Source organism: Herpailurus yagouaroundi, unplaced genomic scaffold (assembly GCF_014898765.1).
Source record: "Herpailurus yagouaroundi ecotype Mexico unplaced genomic scaffold, PumYag 28, whole genome shotgun sequence".
NCBI lineage: Eukaryota > Metazoa > Chordata > Mammalia > Carnivora > Felidae > Herpailurus > Herpailurus yagouaroundi.
Window position 1 is genome coordinate 76,065,332 of NW_024412376.1, and position 24,752 is coordinate 76,090,083.

Genomic DNA, 24,752 nt, shown 5'->3' on the forward strand with positions numbered 1-24,752 from the left:
AAAATGTTTATGTAAACAGATGAACATGGAATCTCCTTACCTAGAGAAGCAAGATCAGAATACTGTGAACTTAAGAGGAACAGATCCACTGCAGTCTGCTGCCCTGAGCAATCTAAAGCCAGTTTCTTATAAAAATCCGTTGCAGGGCCAAGATGCTGTACAACCTAAGTCAACAGGCCATAAAGAAAGAGCTGGAAGCCTTGCGCTATGCACACATTTCTACGTCTCTTACAGTAACGAAGATGATACTTTGTCCTCCTATCAAACTAAGTAAGTTTTTGAAACATCTAGGTAGTTGGCATAGATCCTACAAGACTAATTGTTAACATTTATAAAGCACTAATAAAGGACTGTTCGAGACGTTTTAAATAAATTGAAGTTACCTACATTTTACAGGTGAGGAAACTGAGGCAAAAAATGATTAAGTAACAACCAATTACGTGTTTACTGAGTGGCGGACGCTGGAATATAAAACTGAGAAGTCTGGCTCTGGCTCCAGAGTGAGTGCTGTTAACCATTACTGTGTACTGTTACATGACAATGTGACGGAATCAAAGGCTGATGAAGGTTTTTCCTATTGGCATGAGGACACTTGAGCTGAGAAGGTAGCACTGGTTAAGAGTTAAAAATGCAAGAGTCAGACTCCAATTCTTAACTCCTATGCTACACTGCATAACAAAATATTTCAATCCTCTTAATTATAATGTATGATTACTATATTAGAGTTTACTCAGACATGAAGAAATACGTATATCAGAACAGGTATTTAAGCTTCTGAGTCCCAGGAAATAAAGAGTATTTCTAAAAGTTAAATGAGATAAATAAAACAAAACTGCACTGGGGACTTCAGTAACACATAACACCTTCCTCTGTTCAAAACCCCTCAGTATTCTATGATGGATTGCAATAGATCAATGAACTGAATGCTAGCTGTACTTGATGAGTTCAAAAAATACACTTGCCCTAATTTATTTTAAAATTAGATTTTTTTCTGAAAAACAACTTAAAAAATGCAGTTTCTGGGATGCCTGGGGGGCTCAGTTGGTTAAGTGCCCAACTCTTGATCTCAGAATTGTGAGTTCAAAACTTGCTTTGGTCTCCACATTGGGCATGAAGCCTACTTAAAACAAAAACAAAAAACCGTCCTAATAATAGAGTTTCTATAATAAGTAAAATATGGCACTATTTTTCTCTAGCAAATTGATGAAGAATAAAAAAACAGTAAAAATAATGGCTAGAAGATTTGAGAGTCCTTAAGGATTCAGTTGATTAGAAAGAAAGAAAGAAAGAAAGAAAGAAAGAAAGAAAGAAAGAAAGAAAAGAAAAGAAAAGAAAAACCCCAAGCAAGCAAAACACTTTAATAACTTAAGTTTGACCCAATAATTTCGCTTCTAGGAATTTTTCCTAAGGAAAAACTAAATATGTGGCTAAATGTTTATGGCATTACTAAAACTGTTTAGTTCAGACTCACAATTAGTTGTAATAGTATTCCCTTGAGGTCACATAAAACTTATACACAGCACAAAAATGATTATTCTAGCTCATTTATTATTTGAAACAAGGGATTAAAATATTCTGACCAAATCTTCATGTAAAACCCAAGTAATATTCAGTCTCATAGTTTTTGGTTTTTGTTTTTCTTTAATAGAGAAAATACTGGAGACAACAGTTCAGTAGCTAGGAGGCAACTAATTAAATCGAGTACTTTCATATTTACTAAAAGATATTCTTTATTTTTGAAAGTTTATTTATGTTTTTTAGTAATCTTTACCTTCAAAGCGGGGCTTGAACTCACGACCCTGAGATCAAGAGTTGCATGTTCTTCTGACTGAGCCCGCCAGGTGCCTCTAAAAAATATTTTTTAAAGATAATTTTCAGGGGCACCTGGGTGGCTTAGTTGTAAGCTTCTGACTTCAGCTCAGGTCATTATCTCAAGGTTCGTGAGTTTGAGCCCCGTGTTGGACTCTGTGCTGACAGCTCAGAGCCTGGAGCCTGCTTTGGATTCTGTGTCCCCCTCTATTTCCGCACCACTCCTGCTTGTGCTCTCTCTCTCTCTCAAAAATAAATAACATTAAAAAAAAATTAAGACAGGGGCGCCTGGGTGGCAGAGTCGGTTAAGCGTCCGACTTCAGCCAGGTCACGATCTCGCGGTCCGTGAGTTCAAGCCCCGCATCGGGCTCTGGGCTGATGGCTCAGAGCCTGGAGCCTGTTTCCGATTCTGTGTCTCCCTCTCTCTCTGCCCCTCCCCCGTTCATGCTCTGTCTCTCTCTGTCCCAAAAATAAATAAACGTTGAAAAAAAAATTTTTCAAAAAAAAAAAAAATTAAGACAATTTTCGGGACCTCAGAAAATGCTCACAATGTACTCAATGAAAAAAAGTCAGTTAAAACATATACTATATACGTATTATGCCTGATTATGCATATTTGTATATGTTTATATAAACATTATTATCTTTTTTTTTTTTTTAAAGATTTTAAGTAATCTCTACACCCAACATGGGACTCAAACTCAAGACCCCAAGATCAGGAGTTACATGTTCTTCAACCAAGCCAGTGAGGCACCCCTAAATGCTATTATCTTGATAGTAAAGATTACTGATGGTTTATTCTTGTTATACAATGGTTTGTATTATCTTTATAATTAAAATGTTTATGGGGGCTCCTGGGTGGCTCAGTCGGTTAAGCGTCCGACTTCAGCCTAGGTCATGATCTCACCATTCCCGAGTTCGAGCCCCACATCGGGCTGTGCTGATAGCCAGAGCCTGGAGCCTGTTTCAGATTCTGTTTCTCCCGCTCTCTCTCTGCCCCTTCCCCACTGACACTCTGTCTCTCTCAAAATAAACATTAAAAATTTTTTTTAAATGTTTATTAGTATGAACATGTTAAATTGTAATATCTCAGATTTAGTATTATTAGGTGTATAACAGAAAAGAGAACTGCAGCCAGAAAATCAAGTCACACCTTCACCATTAGTTACTTAACCTTTGGCAAATTTAATCTATTTCCTCATCTGTAAAATGAAAGGATTAGAGTAAGTTATTTTTAAATTTCTATGACTTGCAAAGAAAGTAATACAAAGAACGCAAAATGATACATTTTCTCACCAGATTTTTACTATCGATGAAGTAAAAAAGCAGAATAACGAACAAATAATTACACGGGCTATGGAGGTACAAAACAAAATCTTAAACATGACAGAGAAACCAAATCTAAAATACCTTTGTGCTTGATCTCTGATTAGGATCTTCTCTGGACTGCAGAAGTCCTGCACCCAAGGAAGGTAACTGTGTCTGAAATACAGACACACGGCCACCTGTTGGAGACATTAATTTAAAGGCAGCCTGAAGCGCAGGACCAAGGGCACTGTGTGTTTCTCTTGTATTGGTGAACATATTTGGTAATGCATTCAATAAGTCTTTTATAAGCTGGGAAAACAAAGATTAAAAGTTGAATTACTCAGAGGGCAAGGCAATTTTCTTCTTTAAAACATTCTGGAGTATAATATATACCACTGTATCTTAGGGGATATAAACTGAGGGGCCAATAAGTATGCTACCTACATTGTCTATGCAATATTAATATACTAAGTAAACAAATGTTAAGGATTTTAGTAAACAGTTAAAATAACAGAAATATTTTCATACTTTAAGAGAAAAGTCAATCTCACCTCTTTACTTTCATACAGATTCACAAGTAAGCTATCCGGTGTAGGTAGAAAAACATCTAAAGGGAAAACATATTTTAATCAAGAGATAAATCAAGTCAAAAGAATATCATAAATTTAAAAATCTTAGTTTTTAACAGGCCGTATATATAATAGGAACCATGATACTGCTTTATTAAATATATATTATACATATGTGTGTGCACATATAAGTACACACACAGACACAGAAAACTTAGAATGAAATATGTTCCAGAAAACAAACTATATCTATCTAGAGAGAGAGAAGAGAGGAGAGAGAGGAGAGAGAGAAGAGAGGAGACAGAGAGGGAGAGGGAGAAGGACAGAGAGAGAGAGAGAAAGCATGAATTGGGGGAGTGGGGCAGAGGGAGAGAGAAAGAATCTAAACAGGCTCCATGCTCAGCACAAAGCCTGATATGGGGCTGGATGCCACAACCCTGGAATCATGACCTGAGCCAAAGTCAAGAGTTGGACGCTCAACCAACTGAGCCACCCAGGCACCTCGCCAGGAAACTGTTTTTAAAGTATCAAAGTGGGGGGCGCCTGGGTGGCGCAGTCGGTTAAGCGTCCGACTTCAGCCAGGTCACGATCTCGTGGTCCGGGAGTTCGAGCCCCGCGTCAGGCTCTGGGCTGATGGCTCAGAGCCTGGAGCCTATTTCCGATTCTGTGTCTCCCTCTCTCTCTGCCCCTCCCCCGTTCATGCTCTGTCTCTCTCTCTGTCCCAAAAATAAATAAATGTTAAAAAAAATTTTTTTTAAAGTATCAAAGTGCACCAAATTATCCTTACAGCACTATGACAGGATGTATTGTCAAATACAGTAGCCTCAATTCAAAAATCTATAGTCACAAAGACTTCTATTCACTGCTTACCATCTATATCAGACACAATCAACATTTGAGGTTGTGATAATCCTTCTTGTAAATTGTAGAAATGAATAGTGCTATCGAAGGTCATGAACCCTATTCTTGTTCGTGAATCTCCAGGAAGCCTAAGGATAAAAATGATAATTTTAAATTCAAAGTGTTTAGTAACATATTTTATTAAAAAAAATAATGAAATAGTAAACAAAGTATAAGAATATTACACATGCTTTTTCATAGAGGAAAATTATTCCTCTCTAAACCAACATACATCAGAAAAGAGCAAAGATGAAACATCCCATTTTCAGATGAAACCAACGTGTTTAGAGCTAATACTCAAGAAAACTGAACCATGTTCAAATAATAAACCAAAACTAAAAATGATTAAAAAAATCAAAGATTTCTTACTAACTTTCCTCTAGCACACACTCCTTTAACTAAACACTTACTCATATTTTCAGTTCCAATGCTACAAAAAGAGTGTATGTAGCTCAAACTGTTTAAGGGCAGATGACAAGTGAGTACTTTCCAAGAAAAGACAATGTAATTAATGTAAACCAGATTTTATTTTTTAATTCTATTTTATTTATTTATTTATTTTTATATTTATTTAGTTTTGAGAAACAGTGAGACAAAGCGTGAGCGGGGGAGGGGCAGAGACAGGAGGAGACACAGAATCTGAAGCAGGCTCCAGGCTCTGAGAAAGCGGTCAGCACAGAGCCTGATGCGGGGCTTGAACCCATGAACTGTGAGATCATGACCTGAGCTGAAGTCGGACGCTCAACCGACTGAGCCACCAGGCGCCCCTGTAAATCAGATTTTAATGTGGAAATTTTTAAATAAAAATCACATTTAAGAACATCAAGACATTTTATCTATTATCAGTCCTTTAAAAGTTTTCTGCAAGAACTCAGTATTCAAGAGTCAATGACATGACAAAAAAAAAAGAATAAATGACCATTTCTTTGCCCGTCAGGTTCTCCTTATTGATAAAATGGATGCTTCATCTTACAAAAATATTTTTTAAGTACCACTATGTTAAATGCTGTTATATAATTTATTATTTTAGCAATGCTTTTAAAATATTTTTGAATATCACAGGATGCCAAAACAGTGTACATCAAAAACAAGAAACATTATTACTGTTATGCATGATTGATCAGGCCAGTCAGATAGTCTGCAAAGTCAAAGAAAATTTCAGAAAACAATGCACCAAGTTATGAGTGTTTAGTTTACCAATACTGGTCAAGATTTATGATGTTTCTACAGATGATTCTTTATTCCTCTGAAATTTCTAAGGTCATGGAGTGTTAGGGCTGTTTGTTACTGATTAGAATGGAGACTCCCTATCTACTCTACTCCAAGCTCAAAATTCAGAGTTGAGATGCAATTGCTCCATATCAAATGGCTTTTTCTCCAAATTATATCCATAGCCCTTTCCAAAAACATGTTATCTTCTTTTTTTACTTTCCTAATGCTATTTTCTGCTTAATAATAAAAAAAAAATAAATATGTGTGTGTGTGTGTATATATATATGTATGTTATGTTTTAAATAATTTGCCATTCCCAATTTTATCCTTAGGTTTGGCATGGTCTATTTAACTCACAAATAGTCATGCACTGGACAGGCTCCTGTTTCTAGGGTCATATCCTCATACTTTTTCAGCAAGCTGACTCTTCAGCTTTAAAACTATTTCTTTGCAGTCTTCCATTGCTACTCACTGCTGAAACTACACCCGAATTAATAAGTACTTGTGCCGAAAAACAGGGCAAATGGTTCACTCAAGGATGAAATTATGAAAACTCTAAGTTACTAAAAGAAACTAAAAGCAAATCATTTAAAGTTTCTGGGTATTTTTATCTCAACGTTATCCACTAGTCATAGGCCCAGATCAGTGATATGTAGACTATGGTAACAGAGCAAGGATTCTCAGACTTAAATGGAAGGTGGGAGAGAACCTTCTGAAATCACCAGGAGTACTTCTGACAAAGTATTTATATATAACCACCCCTACTCCTCTACACATGGCAAGAACCAATGCAGGTGTGAGCCACTCTTACTAATAACCTTAAGTCATATATCCTGTAGGTTTGGGGAGTAAAAAAAGAAATGTACAAACTACTTTGTTTTCCAGAGATTTGGAAGGTCCATTTTTGAAGCTAGTTGAGGGTCTCCTTCATGACCAATACTAGGCAGGATTTAGAGCCAATATCCTATATATACCCTGTTTCTAATTGCATGATATAGCTCATTTCTAATGTGTCAAAATGAAGAGCTCGGTTTCTGGCTTCCTGAAATATTCAGCACAAAATCAATTCCTTCTTCCCTTTTATCTGGCTCATTTTCTCATTAGGACATTTGAAACTCATGAAAAACTCCTTGCTCAGGCAAAAATTACAGCTAGATTTCTCTCATCTGGATCCCTGATATCCTGGTCAGTGTTCAGATCTGTCAAGTCAGAGGAACAGTTAGATGAGATCTAAATTCCTTAGCAAGTATTAAACATTTACAATTTTATGATTTGGACACCAAGTCATAGATCATAATAATTGAAGTAGCAGGATCTTTGGTCTGAGGTGGACAAGAAGTACTGTGCAGTGATAGATAAATGAAGTCAAACTGTAATAAAACAAACCCCATAAATTGCTAATAAACTTCACATTTATATATATTTGTACACACACAAACACACTATGAGTAAAAATATTTCTTACTTGTCTAGATTTTCTAACAACGACTGGCACAAAATTGTCAAATATCCAGCTTCCACTGCATTATGAGATACATCTAAAACAAATAAGTAAACTGCAGGTTGAGGAGGACGAAGCTGAAAGGAATAAAAATAATGTAATTTATTTAGTAGGCACAGTTTATTCTTTTCATACCACTGTTACCACTGGATATTTACTGATGACACAAAAAAATACACACATAGGATTGATATTTTGTAAGATCTAATGTGCTAAAGAAAATGACATTCCTTTAACTTTTTTTCTTATAAAGTTGGTTATGGATTAAGCATAATAAGGTAGTTGTTACACAGTAATAGTTAAATAAGCTAAATGTCTTCCTGATAGAGTGCTGAGCTATCTTTCAAAGAAAAATTAAGCTTATTTACTATTTAATGTGAACCTCTATATCCCTTCCCTACTCCGAAAAACATTGTTTTTTATATTTAGTTTTTAGAATCTTACAACTGATAGTAGTAGCCATTAGTACTAGCTGTTGGGTCACCTGGTGGTGGCTAAGTCACAAGTATTAAATGCTAAGTGTAAAGAAAGTGCTTGTGATGGTATTCTAAGTATGTTAAGTCATTATCTGGTAGAGATATATACTGAAGTATTTATAGGTTAAATGATATGATGCTGGGATCAGCATTTAATAAACTCCAGGGTGGGTGAGGGGAGGGAACACTGGGGTGGACTGGGTTTAGATGAAATGTATTTAGCAAAATGTTGCTAACTGTTGAAGCTTGGTGATAGGTAAATAATGGCTTACTATACTATTATTTCTTTTTTGTAGTAAGCTTGAAAAATTACTGCTACAGAAAATTAAAAGGATATATAAAATCTTTTTTTTTTCTTAATATGCCAACCAAAGATCATATGGCAAAAATTAAAGATTAACTTCTTGCTTCACCACTTCAATTAGATTGAGATCCTAAGGAGCCATAACAGAGTTGGGAAAGTAAGTTGTAAAGAAGGCAAGAAGTTCAGAGTAAAAGTGCCCAAAAGTAAAAGTTAATATATGGAAACAGACAAGGAAATAGTAGTTAAGTGGGGAGATACTAAACTGGACACAAAGGACCATAAAAATCACAAAAATAGAGAGATGGGTTGAACAGCAGGAATTTAATACACATTAACTGTCCCTGTTCACCTTTCCCCACTAGCAACACCTTACATTTTTGCAGGCGACAAAGATTAGTAATGAGGATACTGAAGAAATGTAGGTTATTATAAATGCATTTAAATGAATAGATATGATAAAGAGGAGAACTTTAGCTAAGAATTCATTTTTGTAAATAGAAAAGAAGAATGAGATCTTAAAGGACTAGTATAATTAAAGAACAAGTAGAATTTTGTGATGAACTGGAGAGAGAAAAATTAAAGTGAGGTCGATATCCATTTATCTTGATATCTGTACTGGGTGAACCAGTAAGATGGTGATATCTTTAAGAGCCGGAAAACTGCAGTTTTTGGCAAAAACATGAGTTTTTCTGTTTGAAGGTCTTAAATATTAAATGGCAAAAGGATATTTATATTCATTCCATGACAGTAATCAAATCAAAATGACAACAAATTATAAATGTAAGTGCTTATCACAAAATTTTACTAATGTTTCTTAGTGACATAACTGCATTCTTTTAGGACATCAAGTAACCTTTATAAAAAGTTTTCTATTTGTTAAGTATAAACTTTCGGTATTATTGTAAAAAATTAATACTGGGGACAATACAAAATTTTGCAAGAATTTACCTCACAGAAAATTATAAATGACCAATACAGTTATATCCTATGGCTAATTTTTATACTGAGTAGTTACCATGTAATCTGAAGAAGCAATGAATTCCACAGTTGAATTCTGAACTTCTGGTCGTTTATGAGGCTCTCCATAAGATCGAGTTAGGGGGTTATACATAAATTCTTCAGGAACTAGGTAACAAACAGAAATCCAGTACAAAGTTAGTAGTATGTTTTGTAACTAAACACACATGTACATACCAAGAAATAAACACCTTCGTCAGTATCTGTATCAAGTTTCAACAGTTCTGTGAGCATCTAATGGTAAAAACACTCCTTAAAAAATATATCAAGATAAAATAAACATATAGTGAAATCAAGTGAGGAAACCAGGACACGGGCAACCTTGATTCTCCCAGGCTTGTGTCCTATTTATTATATCACATGGCATGAAAAGAAATCAGACAGAAACACAAAATTGAAAGCAATTATACTACAAGGACCTAAAAAATGATTAAAGGGAAACCAGACAGACACGCTGGTAGGCACGTGTCTACACATACTGGTAAAAACGTATGCTTGCTTTAATGGACCAATCATATTTGGTAATGTAGAAACTGAAGATAATCTTAACTTGGCAGGATCAAGCACAGTTAGTCTACATGACTTTCACTGCTTGTTCTGTGAATATTATTTTTATTTGGCCTTACTGTCACTCTGCTTATTATCAATTATCCCCAGGCCAGCCAAGATGAAGTGTCCCTAGCCTACATTTTCTCCATCAAAAGGGGCTCGAAAGTTTTTGAAGCAATGAGGAAAGATACCAGATAATGACAAAATTGTCAAAATGTTTAAAATAATATTAAACACACTTATTTTAAGAATCTGAAGCTCACCATCATTAACTCTATAGCACAAATTGCATTTCCATCTACGTTGATCAATGAAGGATACAAAAGGGTTGATATATGTTCGACACGACCGGCACCTCACGATGGTGTTTGATGTTATCACTGGTAATTGCTAGGAAGTAAAATAAAGACGCTGTAGCAGAAAAATCACCACAGGGAAAAACGGAACGCATACTGCTCTGCTCCACATACACAACAGAAACCATAACTGAGTTTTGGAATCGATGCCTTTTAATAAAATCCAGTGATGTGCTGAGCAACACAGGCAGCTGTCAAGTTTTCTCCCCCTTCGTCGCAAACTATAAAATAACACCAAAACATTTTATTACCAAATGTAATAAAAGTTATCGGCTCATAAGAATAGCCTGTTGGCCAAGAAAATAACTCAGAGCTCATCAGGTAGACTCAAGAAATATCAGTGAGAAAGAAAAATGTACCACATAAAAATGTGTTTGTCTTTGTTGCCCGACAGCACCTGGTACTAGACCATCAGGCACTGCTCACCAGCCAGCCACACAGTCCTGATGGGAACCGAGGCCACAAAAACACAAACACGATGTGCTTTAAAAAAAAAAAAAAAAAAAAAAAAATACAGGGGCGTCTGGGTGGCTCAGTCGGTTAAGTGGCCGACTTCGGCTCAGGTCATGATCTCATGGCCTGTGCATTCAAGCCCTGCGTCGGGCTCTGTGCTGACAGCTCAGAGCCTGGAGCCTGTTTCAGATTCTGTGTCTCCCTCTCTTTGACCCTCCCCTGTTCATGCTCTGTCTCTCCCTGTCTCAAAAATAAATAAAATGTTAAAAAAAAATTAAAAAAAAAAAAAAAACAAAAAAAAAACCATGAGAGGCACCTGGGTGGCTCAGTCGGTTAAGAGTCCAACTTCGGCTCAGGTCATGATCTCATGGTTTGTGAGTTCGAGCCCTGCATTGGGTTCCGTGCAGACAGCTCAGAGCCTGGAGCCTGCTTCTGTCTCCCTCACTTTCTGCCCTCCCCTGCTTTTGCTCTCCCTCTCTCTCTCTCAAAAATAAACATTAGCAACAACAACAAAAAATACATGAACAAAATGTGTGTGTGTGTGTGTATGTGTGTGTGTGTGTGTGTGTGTGTGTGTGTGTGTGTGTGAGACAGTTTTAGATAATCAAAGGCAGAAGTTCTACCTAGTTTTGAACGAGTTATTTTTTAAGAGAATGAGAATGTTTCGGTGCTAAACTTATCAAAAAAGAGACCACTGAAATGCTGGTAATTTTAGTGATCTTTTTAAAAGTGTTGAGGGGGCAAAGATTATAAATTATGATTTATAAAAATAAACTTATAAGGGCACCTGGGTAGCTCACTTGGTTAAGTGTCCAACTTTAGCTCAGGTCATGATCTCATGGTTTGTGAGTTTGAACCCTACATTGGGCTCTGTGCTGACACTGTGCCTACTTGGGATCCTCTCTCCCTCTCTCTGCCCCTCCCTCACTTGCCCTTTCTTCGCCCCCCCCCCCCAAATAAATACATAAACTTAAAAGTCAGCATGAAAAATATTCAAAAATAAACTTATAAATCTGTTTTGGACTCCTTTAAAAAAAAGGGAAAAGGGAAGAAAAGGTTTGGGAAGGGAACTTTATATTTAAGAACTTTAGAAAATATGAAAAAACACTAAAACCCCAAATATTATTCAATTAATTCAATTAATCCCTGATAACATTTTAGTATATTTCCTTCTCGCTTTTTTCCATCTATACATAAATATTTATATCTTTGTACTTAATTTCTTTAACGTACACAGTTTTTATTACACAAGTAATGACAAAACACTTCATGAAAAAATCAGGAAACACAATTAACTGAAAATGAGAAAACAAAGAATTACCCAGGATTCTACAGCCCAGAGGAAACCACTGTTGCCAATTTAGTGTATACACTTCCAGAAAATATCATATATGGCATCTGTGTTTAGACAAAAATTCTCACTTATGTATATAGGAAATTAACTATCTTGGTTTAGAGATAATGGCTGAAATAGTATTATAGGTGATGATACAGTATTTACTGAATGAATAAATTCAAGGTATTTATTGCGTATCATAATTATTTTATTTTCTATTCACTCTGTTCCTTTCTATACATCCTAGTATGAAAGTTAGTTCCATAAGGAACCTTACTGACCTTTATAACCTCAGCATCTGGCACAATAGGTAGTTAATAAACACTTTTTTTTTTTTTTTTTTTGATAAATGAGGGCAAAAGAAACTCAGCAGCAGTAAGGATAGAAAACCACAGCAGTAAAAAAATGTGAGGGGGAAATACAACTTACAAAGTATAAATAAAATATATCTGGATAAACTTTATGAAGTTTAGAATTTTAGTTTAAAGACAACATATTTGCATAAAATAGCAGAAGTATATGTAAAAATCCAGCAAGCTCGGCATTAAACCAACAGACTGTGGAAACACAAACAAGTAATGTTTTAATTCAATAGACTTGAAGCATTTGGACTTATTATTACAAAGGTTATTTGTTTACTACAGTTAGGAACATCATATGGTTTTCCTCCCTAACTGGACATTACTGTTGGTACAACCTTTATGTTTAATAGAGCTCCCAAAGGTTACCTGCAATGGTCTTTCCAATTTCCAAAAGTACTAAACTTTCAAAATCCAGCTCAGACCTTGTCAGTCACAGAAAACCTCTGCTACTGCACCTAGAGAAAATCACTTCTCATCCTGTACTCAGCGCCTAAGTACCTCACAGAATTTGGTTAGTTACATATTGGTTACCCTATACCATCGTTTATTTGTTTTTACATCTTTGTCCCGTGTTACATATAAATTTCTTAGGAGCAAAGTCAACGACTTAGTTATCTCTGTATTTATCGGTGCTTAGAGCCTGTCACAGAGCAGGTACTTTAAAAAACAATGTCTGCTGAGTTGAGTTTGACAAAAATGATTATTTCCAACTTAAAAAATAAAAGGAGATGAAAAACAATCTCCCAGAAGATATACAATCCAAACACCCTGCACACAAACATATATCAGTATCCACAAATATTTTGAAATATGTCACTTTACCGTCAGGTCTCTGAAAGGATGTAACAGCAATCCTAAAGGAAGCTTAGCTTTATTCAGTAAAGCCTGGGTCTGTGGAATATTTGTCAAAGTACACCGAAATGAACTGCAAAAAACAGAGGCAACACGGACTATATTAGCTATCAGAGAAAAAAACATACTGAAGTAGACAGCTGTAGATAATTAACATTCAAGGGTACAGATGAAAATTATCTGAGAATGTTCTAGAACTACAACTAGAAAGATCCGTGTTACTCTAAGCAGGCATATTTGTAATATATGTCAAAAGACCTAAATCAAGGACTCAACATTTTCATGGTGGAAATGTTTAACACATTTGGGAAAAAACATTATGACTAAGAACGTGAATCGGAGGGAGTAGAAAACACAAGTGAACAGGTATACCCCCACATCTTTAATAATGCTGTTTCTGCTTTCCTGCCCATTTTCCACCTGTTGAAACTCTCTTACTATGAGACTCCTCAAAATTATTGCTTCTTCTGAAACCACCCTTCCTTCTGCTAACAAGTCAGAAGAAATGACGTCTTCCTGTGCTTTGAGATCAGTTTATGCTTCTATGTATTACTCTGCCTTGCCTTAGGGTTGTGTACCTTGTCTGTCTTTTCCCCTTGAGATCAGAGATCATTTTGTCCTGTGTGACCCTAGCACTATTCCTCTCTTAGACAAAGTGCTTATAGCTCATTGAGTTATAAGTCAAGGTCAGTAGACACAGAATCAATAAAGGAGCAATCAAAGAGATAAGCAAGAAGTACTGGACACCAGAAAAGAAATTTTAAGAAGAGCAGTCGATAGTATGTAGAGATATCCAGATACGTACAGACTTCGGGCCGGTGGTGTTCCATGAACGCACTAAGGTGGTCCTTGCTTCAGGACTTCTGTGTTTACTGTTCATGCAGCTTGGCACACTTGGTTTGTTCTCATACTTCATTCAGATCTCTACTCAAATGTTAACTCCTTGAGAAAGACCTATCCCGACTCCTCAATTAAAAACAGCCGACCCCTACCCTTACTACTCTCTACCTCATAGTAATATTCTGACATTACGTTACACGCATGATCCCTAACTTATGAAGGTTAACTTACGATTTTTTGACTGTTCATAGTATGTCTTCCCTAATAGCATAAAGGTTGCATATGATTAGGAACTCTGCTTACTGCTTCATTCCTAGCACCTAAAACCAGTGCCTGGCCCTTAATTTAGAAGGCATTTGATAAATATTTATTGAATAAATGATTTATCGTTTTATGTAGGCACAATTATCATTCCTGTTTTACAGCTGACAACACTGAAAATTTGAGAAGTTAAGAAATTTGCACAGTCTTGGGGCACCTGAGTGGCTCAGTTGGTTAAGCATCCAACTTTGGCCAACATGACCAACTTTTGGTCATGATCTCACAGTTAGTGAATTTGAGCCCCACGTCGGGCTCACTGCTGTCAGTGCAGAGCCCACTTCAGATCCTCTGTCCCCCTCTCTCTTTGCTCCTCCCCCACTTGCCCCCTCTCAAAAATGAGTATTAAAAAAAAATGTGCAGACCCTTACAGCTATTTATCAGTGGAACCATGGTAAGAACCTGTGTCTGTCCAGCTCTAAAGTCTACACTCCTAATTACTCTGCGTTGCTATTTTGATAACAGAGAGATTTTCAGAGAAAACACACACACCATCCCCGGAACCTGTGGAATCTCTTCAAACATATACATACACCACATTCACCTACTTAGGGGATGCCTAATCTTCTATAATACAAGGCCAAAATCCACATACTTACGACCTGATAGCAACTTATATTCACAGGAATAGGCAGCTGTTTTTATCCTAGAATCAGTGATTATACATTTTTATGACAATGATCTTGATGCTGCCTTAGGCACCGATGGGGGATTGGTGGCAGTGGGTAGGAGAAGAGGGGGAATCTTCGGAGTGGCTCTATTTTCTGTTTCCTGTATTGGAATTCTCTACAAAATTTTGGTTGAAAAAAGAGAAGCTTATGGTTTTTTAAAAAAGGTAGAACATCACTGCCTTAATAAAGGAAAATACTGGCTGTAAAAAAGAACACTAATTCTAATACAAGGAAGAAGACAACATTTTTTTGTGAATCAGAGTTTACTTTATGAAGGAGCGATTTCAGGAGCAGAAAGATGTTTTCTAAAAAGCATCTAGGTGCAGAGAAATATCCTATTCTTAGGAGGAAGAAGTACTGAAAGTAAACAAGAACATAACTCTTAGTTTTGAAGGTACTGTAATGTGAGTGACAGAGCTCACCTACCCAGAGGATACACCAGGGCTTGGTGGCCACCAGATGCAAACTCTCAGTGAAACTTCTCCATGAGGTGAGGAAAACTCAAAAAAGGAAATCTTAAGCCTGGGGATAATGGTCTTTGCATTCTATGCTGAGTAGGCAAAGAAAACTCAGAGAGAAACCATTTACCTAAACCTGTTCTTGGGATTATATATGTGAAGTCTGCATCCTTTTCAAGCAAAGACTGAAGGGTATACATTTTTAAAGATTCCACCTTAAGAGACATCAGAAGTTACTCCTGGTGAAAAGTAAGGAAAAATAAATTTTTGAAAAATATAGTTAAATCTGGGTTCCTGAAACCCTTCACTCAAATAGAAAAAAAATTCCCTCACATTAGGTGACAGGGAAGAGGACTGAATGGAGACAGAGATGGAGGCATGAACAGGACCTAAACTGAATTTTACCTAAACTGAACAGGACCTAGAACTTCTATACAAACTAAAATACAAAAGTCTGGATTAACAAAACTTCCAGTCAAGGAATTAATATCCTATCACTTTTACTAGTTTTGAAACTCAAACAACATTTCTGACAAAGTGTATTATTTACTAAAGATCATAAAAATAAATACTTACTCTGGGCTACAGTTTAATTTTTTGAGGTCTAAATTCAAGTTAGGTACAGGAGCCCAAACAGGAGTCATGGGTAAAATATTCCTCTCCTGGGTGAGGTTTACGGGTCTCAGACTTTCTGGTTGTGGAGAACTTTGAAGACTCAGTCCTCCCAGACTGGAGGACAGCTGGTTCATACCAGGATACTGCTAAAAACACAATTCAAAACAAAACAAACAAAAGAACAATAAAATCAAATTGAATACAATGTATTCTATTACAGGATTTTAACATTCAGAGTTAAGTGAGAAAATATAAGAATTTAATAAACATAAACAAAGGGGAGGCAGTGTGCCTGGGTGGCTCAGTTGGTTAAGTGTCTCACTCCTGATTTCCGCCCAGGTCATGATCTCATGGGTTCATGAGTTTGAGCCCTGTGTCAGGTTCTGTGCTGACATCGTGGAAGCTGCTTAGGATTCTCTCTCTCCTTTTCTCTGCCCCTCCCCTGCTCCTTCTTCTCACTCTCATACACTCTCTCTCTCTCAAAATAAACATTAAAAAATATTAAGCCTGGCTTGGTAACAGAATGATTTAAAAGGGTAGCTCAATTTAAAGCATTCTTGAAAAAAACCTCAAAACAAAATACTGAAAAAACAGTATTAGTATTAGTACAGTTAAACCTCATAACAAAATTTTCAGCAACAATGTTTTTCAACATTAAAAATCTGGTTTCTGTGAATACAGAAAGGCATAATGAATACATACATGCTTATGTTTGCAAGGTTTTTCAATGATCAATTTTTGTAATAATGAGTTGATGCCATAAAAATGTACAATGCTGTTTTGCTTTGCTTATTTTTTGTTACCTTTGTTATATTTAGTATTATTATGAATGCATGGCTTTCTATCAACTCCAAGTGACTGAATTACAGTTATTATTTATTTTAATGCTCAAACTACCCAATTATTTGCCAGTGAAAAAAAGATTATTTAATACATGATAGTGAACTTAGAGCTAACTATAGAGGTGGGGAGGGGGATGAGATTTATTGTTTACAGTATGAGCCAAAATAAAACCTTAAATAGATTAAAGATGCAAAATTGAAACAACCAAAGAACTAAAACAATTTATAGCTGGAATATTTCCTAACCTGAAGGCTGAAAAGATCTTCTAAAGGACACAAACAAAAGTTAAAACAAAAATCACAATAGGACTATTTAAAATTTAGACATTCCTTCAATGTCAAAAAAAAACCCCACTAAAATTAAATACAAATGTCGAGCTAGAAAGAAAAATTACAGTGTGTATTAGACAAAAGGTTATACTTATTATAGATAGCTTTTACAAACCAGAAGACCTGAAAATGGTGAAATAATATGAACTGGAATTTCAGTAAAGAAACATAAATGACTAATAGTTATAAAAAAATCTTTGCTTATAAAAAATAATTCTTGGTGGACTTTGTAATATAGAAGAATGGGCAGTCATATACACTTTTACCGCCTACTGGATATCTACACTTAAATGTCTATCAGGCATTTTAACTTAACATGGCCAACTCGATTCTCACTCCTAGACCTGTTGTCTCTCTTCATCATCAAAGTAAAAGCACTACCCTATACCCAGTTGCTCTGCCAAAAACCTAAGTTATCCTTGGTGTCTTCCTTTCTTTCACTTATCATAATCAGTTCATCAATAAGTCAACTTTTATCCATCCACTATTCATTACCTCTACTGATACCACCTTAGAACAAAGCATAGTCCTACATTTCTATGATTGTCGCAAAGCTTCCATTTGTCTCTGTTTCCATTTTTGTCTTTTCAAATACTTCCATCCATAATCTGTTCTTCACACAGTAGCCAAAATGATTCTCTAAATAATGTAAATCGGATATCACTCCATTACATAAAATCTCCACTGTCTCCCCTCTGTAGTTGGGATAAAATCCAAGCTTCCGATGATAGTCCTTCCCTAGCTCTCTGATCTTATTCTTATTGCTGAGTTCCAGCCATACCGAGACTTTATTCTTGCAACACATCACAGTTGCTCCTGCCTTAAGTCTTTGCATGTATGCTTCCTCAGCCTGAAATGCTCTACCCCCAGATTTTTCCATGCCTGGTATTTGTCATTAATATGGTATTTCAAACATAATTTCTACAGTGAGGGATTTCCTATCTATCCTATATCCCCAACCCTAGCAATTTCTTCAACTTGTCTTACTTCACAACACTTGTGACTATTTGAAATTATCTCATAAATTTATTGATTTACTTATTTACTGTCCCAGGGAACCTACCCCTCCCAACAAATTTCTGACAGCAAGAACTTTGTTTTGTTTACTTAGCTCCTCTTGTATCCTCAGTGCCTAAAGTAGTGCTGTCACACTGTAGGAATTCAGTAAGTTTTTATTGAATGCATAAGTGGAAAATTTAAAGTCTTATAAAATTAGGTGCTTTGATTCAGTAATTCCACCTGAAGAAATTTCATCTAAGAAAATGAGACAGATGCATTAAGGGTGTGTGTGCGTATAAAAGTTGACTTTAACAATTATGCCCAACAATAGCAAATTGGTTGATTATAAAACACTATGCAGCTACCAGAGGAAGGATATATAGAAAGGTTTTGTCTTTTGCTATGAAAAGAACAAAAAGTTTCTAAAACAATATCCCTACTTATCAACTTCTTTTGTTTGTTTAAAAAAGCCATTAGATGTCCAGTTTCTTTCCTAGCTTTTCCCCCAAAATGCATAGCAAGAAACTTGGAAGGACAGACTCCAAGTGTTGCTGTTTACATCTTGATAGTGGGAATATTGTTTGGTATTTATTTTCCTCTTTGTGCTTATCTGCACTTTTCTACAGTTGATCATGTCTTTTTTTTTCAGGGGGGAGGTTAAAAAAAAAAAGTGCTAAATACATTATTTGCATTAGCCAAGATATGGAAACAGTCCAAGTGTCCATCGATGCTAAGTGAAATAAGTCATTCAGAGAAAGACAAATACCATATGACTTCACTCATATGTGGAATTTAAGAAACAAAACAAATGAGCAAAGGGGGAAAAATAAGAGAGAAAGGCAAACCAAAAAACAGATTCTTAACTACAGAGAACAAACTGATGGTTATTAGAGGGGATGAGGGTGAGGGGAATGCATGAAATAGGTGATGGGGATTAAGGAGTGCACTTGTCGTGATTAAAATAGAAACTTAAAAAAAAAAAAGCTTTTGACTAAAAAAAAAGCACTATATAACATTACATCTGGTTTTTCATATATTCATTAAAATACTTATCTAATTCTTATTTTCATTTTCAAACATCATATTTCAGGGCTGAAAAACAAATTTTAATTTTTTTTTCTTCCTCAAAGGCCAACTACTGAGGTTTCCCATTTCTTAATAAGAGTCATCTCAAATTAATAAATGCAAAAAAAAAAAACCCCTTAAAAATTTAGAACCCTACCACTGGCTAATACTAAGTACAACATTTAATGGCATTTCCATTTCATTATAAAGGGTTGCTTAAAGCTAAAGTAAGATATTCTTATCCTGGGGCGCCTGGGTGGCTCAGTCGGTTAAGCGTCAAACTTCGGCTCAGGTCATGATCTTGCGGTCCTTGGGTTCGAGCCCCGCGTCAGGCTCTGTGCTGACAGCTCAGAGCCTGGAGCCTGTTTCAGATTCTGTGTCTCCCTCTTTCTCTGACCCTCCCCTGTTCATGCTCTCTCTCTCTGTCTCAAAAATAAATAAATGTTAAAAAAAAAAAAAAAGATATTCTTATCCGAAGTAGGACTTTAATTTTTTTTTTTTTTTTACCGTTTATTCATCTATTTGAAAGACAGAGAGTGAGAGGGGGAGAGGCAGAGAGAGGGAGATACAGAATCCGAAGCAAGCTCCAGGCTCTGAATTGACCGCACAGAGCCCGATGCAGGGCTTGAACTCACAAACTGTGAGATCATAACTTGAGCCAAAGTCAGACGCTTAACTGACTGAGCCACCCAGGCGCCCCCTAAGTAGGACTTTAAAAATAAATGGCTTCTTTTAAAATTAGCTTGATAATATTAATCTTAGATTAAAATGTATAATCTTTTTTTAGCAGATAGGTAAGAATTTAAATGTACGTCCTAAATGTGCGTTTAAATCATTACTGTTCATTGGCCCAGAAACACTAGGGTCCGAAAACCTATTTTAAATTCACATTAAACAAAATTAAATTGCTGCTTTGTATTCTTCCTTAGATTCATATATCAAATCTGACTTTGGTTTTCTGCACAAGTCCCTACCAGTTAAAGAGAGAAAAAAAAATGCTTAATTCTGAACTGCAAAGACTTGTATTCTCAGGACTAAGCCTGGTCTTAGATGATTTCGCTTATCTGAGTCTCAATTTCTTCACTTAAATAATGAAAGGAAGATAATTACTACAAAAAAGTCAAAATTCCAAGTGTTCACAAGAATGTGCAGTAACTGGAACTCTCATAAACTGCTAATGGGAGGTATAAATTGGAACATCTGCTTTGGAAAACTGTTTGGCATTAACGGTTGAACGTTTGGGTATTCCATGACCCAGCAATTTCACTCCTAGATACACACATTTGTGTAAAAGATATGAACGGAAATACTCACAACAGCACTATTCATGATAGCCCCAAACTGGGAATTTACCCTGATGCCCATCGACAATAGAACAAATACATAAACAAGTATATTCACAAAACAGAGTGCTGTACAACGAGAACAATGAGAATGAACAATGAGAACAAGCACACAGAAAGCAAAATGTTGAGCCAAAGACTCACAGCAAGAGTATACACAGTTATGATACTACTTATATTAAGTACAAAAGGAGGCAAAACTAATGTGTAGTATTAGAAGTCAAGACAGTTGCCAACTCTAGCTTGAGGGTTAGTGACTAGAAAAGGCATGACAAAGGACTCTGGCTGTTGGTTACGTGTGTTCAATTTGTTGAAATGTATCAAACTGTATGATGTTGATTTATACACCTGTACATAAATGTAATATAGATTATAGTTCAATAAAAAGTTTTAAAAAATGAAAGGTAGGAGTGAATGATTTCTAACAGTATAAAGTCTAAAGTTTTGGCTTTGTGATGCTCATTTCCCCCATGATTTAATAATCCAAGTTACTTTTTATTTTTTATTTAAAATGTTTATTTATTTTTGAGAGAGAGAGCATGTGCGTGCATGTGGAGAGGGGCAGAGACGGAGAGAGAGAGAGAATCTCAAGCAGGCTCTGTACTGTCAGTGCAGAGCCTGACGCAGAGCTTGACACAGGGACCCCACAAACTGTGAGATCATGACCTGACCTTGAAATCAAGTCGGATGCCCAACCTGAGCCACCCAAGTTACTTTTTAGTCTGCCTCTGTCCCCTTCATTCAAACTCCTGTGATCCTTGCACTGGAACTAGAGTATAAAAAGGACTGGGGTCACAGAATAGAATGAAGTTATATTTAAAAATCTAGTATAATAAATATTAATTTTCACTTTTATTCCAAGGACAATCTCTTAACTTCCAAAATAACCTCCTAAATAAAATGGGAAAAGAATATTGTCCATTCTCTATGTCAAGGGTCAGCAAACTTCTTCTGTAGAGAGGTAGTAAATATTTAAAAACTTTAAAAGATGCATATCTCTTTTGCAACTATTCAACTCTACCACTGTGGTGCAAAATTGTCATAGATAATACATAAAAGAATGATTGTGGCTCTATTCCAATAAAGTTTATTTGCAGAAATGGGCAGGAGGCCAGATTTGGTCAAAGAACCTTTTCCTTTGTCACTGTGGAATACCACTACAATTTTTTTTTCTGTGCCTAAAACTTCCTCTAAGAACCAGATCCTTTCTTTGAACTTGGTTTTCGTCTCATTAAAACGTAGAAACACATTATATATTATGACCCCCAAAAGCAATCTGTCTAAAGCACAAGAGTCAGAAAATAATGATTTAAAAAGTGTTTCATATGACATTAGTCATAAAGAAACTCTAACAGAACAGAAAGCAGAAAAATGTGTACCAACTAACCACATTTCTTCAGTGCCTCTCCCAGTATCTTTATTCCTTTTGTGCCTTAATGCTAAGATTAAATTCCAGAAACATGATTGTCCTATTTCCTCTATTTTTTTAAATTTTGGTTTTTGAGAGAGAGAGAGAGAGAGAGAGAGGGAGGGAGGGAGGGAGGGAGGGGGAGGGGGAGGAGGTGGGGGGAGGAGGTGGAGGGAGGGAGGGAGGGAGGGAATCTTAAGCAGGCTCCATGCTCAGCAAGGAGCCAACACACAGGGCTTGGTCCCGTGACCCTGGGATCATGGCCGGAGCTGAAATCAAGAGTCGGATGCTCAACCAACAGAGCCACCCAGGTGCCCCTCCCTCTAATTTTTATTCTTAGTGGACCATAAGATGAAATTTCTCTAAGATTAGTCTACTACGAGCAGTTTTTTCATTATAAGTAGAATGCTTTTGCCATTTCAGTTGTTACCTTATATTTTACTTTCTTAATAAATATAAATCTAAGATACTTACTATTCTGTATTATTAAATTGATATGGCATTTAAGAGGTGTCTCCAAAAAAAGGTCATATCAGAATGGGTCACAGCAGTACTTAATAATAAACATAACTACTGATTAGCATTTATGTATATGGAGGCTGTCACCAGTTATGTGTCATGTTATGAAGATTTTTTTTTAATGTTTATTTTTTTATTTTATTTTATTTTTTAAATTTTTTTTTTCAACGTTTATTTATTTTTGGGACAGAGAGAGACAGAGCATGAACAGGGGAGGGGCAGAGAGAGAGAGAGGGAGACACAGAATCGGAAACAGGCTCCAGGCTCTGAGCCATCAGCCCAGAGCCCGACGCGGGGCTTGAACTCACGGACCGCGAGATCGTGACCTGGCTGAAGTCGGACGCTTAACCGACTGCGCCACCCAGGCGCCCCTTAATGTTTATTTTTGAGATAGAGAGGGAGCATGAGCAGGGGAGGGGCAGAGAGCGAGGGAGACACACAATCCAAATCCAAAGTCGGCTTCAGGCTCTGAGATATCAGCACAGAGCCCTTTGTGAGGCTCGAACCCACCAATCACAAGATCATGACCTGAACTAAGTAGAACACTTAATCGACTGAGACACCCAGGCAGCCTAAGATTTCTTTAATCTAAGAATTGGAACCAAACTTCCAAATCATATTTATACCATGTAATTTTTTTTTTTTTTTTTTTTTGAAGAAAAAGCCAGCTTGGTAATACAGAATTTTAAAAAACTTAACACTTACTTTCTTTATTATAAAATCATTACCAGCACATTGCAAGACTCTAAAAAATGGAAGCACCACGAGGGCCAGAAAAATCATAGCTAATATCCTGATCCAGATATAATCTCTTTAAAAATCTGGTATTTATATTTCCTTTTATCTCTATCTATGTACACACAAACACAAACACACACACACAACTAGAACCAAATTCTATGTATTTTTGATCTAGGCTTATCAGTATTTGCACCTATGATCCATCTGAATCACCGAGTATTTGTTAGAATTGATAGGTGTCATGATTTTAGAAATGCAATGTCTTTTTTTAAAATGTTTGTTTATTTTGAGAGAGAGAGAGAGAGAGAGAGAGAGAGAGAGAGAGAAAGAGAATCCGAAGCAGGCTCTGAGCTGTCAGTGCAAAACCCAACGTGAAACTCGATCCCATGAACTGTGAGATCATGACCTGAGCTGAAATCAGGACTCAGATGCTTAACTGACTCAGCCACCCATGCACCCCAGAAATGCAATGTCAAGTTTATACATACTTGAGCATACTGCTGGAATCCAGAATACACTGGGCTACTGGGAGGTACTCCAGAATTAAGTGGTGCTGTAGCATTCTGATAACCAGGCTGAAGAGTTGGATAGCCATACCCAAATGGCTTAGCCATTTTTGAAGGCTGAGGAGCAGTAGGAGTTGAAGCTGGAGCAGGGTCAGGTTCAGGAGCAGGATCAGGAGCAGGACTGCTTGCTGATGAAGAAAGCATATCTAACAGAGGGAAAAACATTATGTTAGCACTGCAAATCGGGATTCTATAAAGACTTGGCTCCTGGGCAAGCTATAATCTTTGGCATTTCCCTTTTTTAAACTTAAAAAAAAATTTTTTTTAATGTTTTTATTTATTTTTGAGAGAGAGAGACAGAGCGTGAGTGGGGGAGGGGCAGAGAGAGAGAGGGAGACACAGAATCTGAAGCAGGCTCCAGGCTCTGAGCTGTCAGCACAGAGCCTGATGCGGGGCTTGAACTTGTGAACTGAGAGATCATGACTGGAGCCAAAGTCGGATGCTTAACTGAATGAGCCACCCAGGGACCCACCCAACCCCTGCCTTTTTAAACTTTTTATTTTGAGAAATTGCAAATATCCACAGAAATAGAACAGAATTATGAACCCTATACCTCTTCACTCAGCTTTAATAGCTGCCAGTGGTTTGCTAATCTTATTTCATGTATTCTCATCCTGGTTTTTTTTTTATTGCATTCATTAGAAAAGTGTTTTTTGTTTTTTTGTTTTTTTTTTTTTAACGTTTATTTTTGAGACAGAGAGAGAGCAGGAACGGGGGAGGGTCAGAGAGAGAGGGAGACACAGAATCTGAAACAGGCTCCAGGCTCTGAGCCATCAGCACAGAGCCTGACGCGGGGCTTGAACTCACGGACCGCGAGATCATGACCTGAGCCGAAGTCGGACGCTTAACCGACTGAGCCATGCAGGTGCCCCAGAAAAGTGTTTTTAAATGTTTCAAGTATACAATATAGTGTTTACATCCTATCTTTTTTTTTTTTTTACAGAAGTATTCAGAAGAAAATCCCGTATTTCCTATCATTTCACTAATACTTCAGTTGGTATTTCTAACAGGTATGACCTTCATATTTATACAA

General features: G+C 36.5%; 1 protein-coding gene and 1 long non-coding RNA gene across 5 annotated transcripts in view; both read right to left on the reverse strand.

The window, feature by feature from the left end:
- SEC24B (SEC24 homolog B, COPII component) overlaps positions 1 to 24,752 on the reverse strand; it is a 100,994-nt gene that overhangs the window by 14,156 nt on the left and 62,086 nt on the right. For 2 of the 4 annotated variants that reach the window (XM_040476412.1, XM_040476410.1), the window contains 10 exons: positions 23,642 to 23,865; positions 15,868 to 16,049; positions 12,975 to 13,077; positions 9,909 to 10,035; positions 9,095 to 9,204; positions 7,264 to 7,376; positions 4,557 to 4,675; positions 3,669 to 3,724; positions 3,220 to 3,426; positions 41 to 164 (listed from right to left, as the gene is read on the reverse strand). In XM_040476412.1, the coding sequence (XP_040332346.1) occupies positions 41 to 164; positions 3,220 to 3,426; positions 3,669 to 3,724; positions 4,557 to 4,675; positions 7,264 to 7,376; positions 9,095 to 9,204; positions 9,909 to 10,035; positions 12,975 to 13,077; positions 15,868 to 16,049; positions 23,642 to 23,865 (1,365 nt within the window). Of the gene's footprint in view, positions 1 to 40; positions 165 to 3,219; positions 3,427 to 3,668; positions 3,725 to 4,556; positions 4,676 to 7,263; positions 7,377 to 9,094; positions 9,205 to 9,908; positions 10,036 to 12,974; positions 13,078 to 15,867; positions 16,053 to 23,641; positions 23,866 to 24,752 lie in introns of all 4 variants that reach the window. The other 2 variants (XM_040476411.1, XM_040476409.1) reach the window with 1 other exon arrangement.
- On the reverse strand, positions 14,992 to 15,861 carry LOC121031227 (uncharacterized). Its single transcript, XR_005790624.1, has 2 exons — positions 15,713 to 15,861; positions 14,992 to 15,680 (listed from the first exon to the last, which is right to left on the reverse strand). It is a non-coding gene; the product is annotated as an uncharacterized LOC121031227 (long non-coding RNA).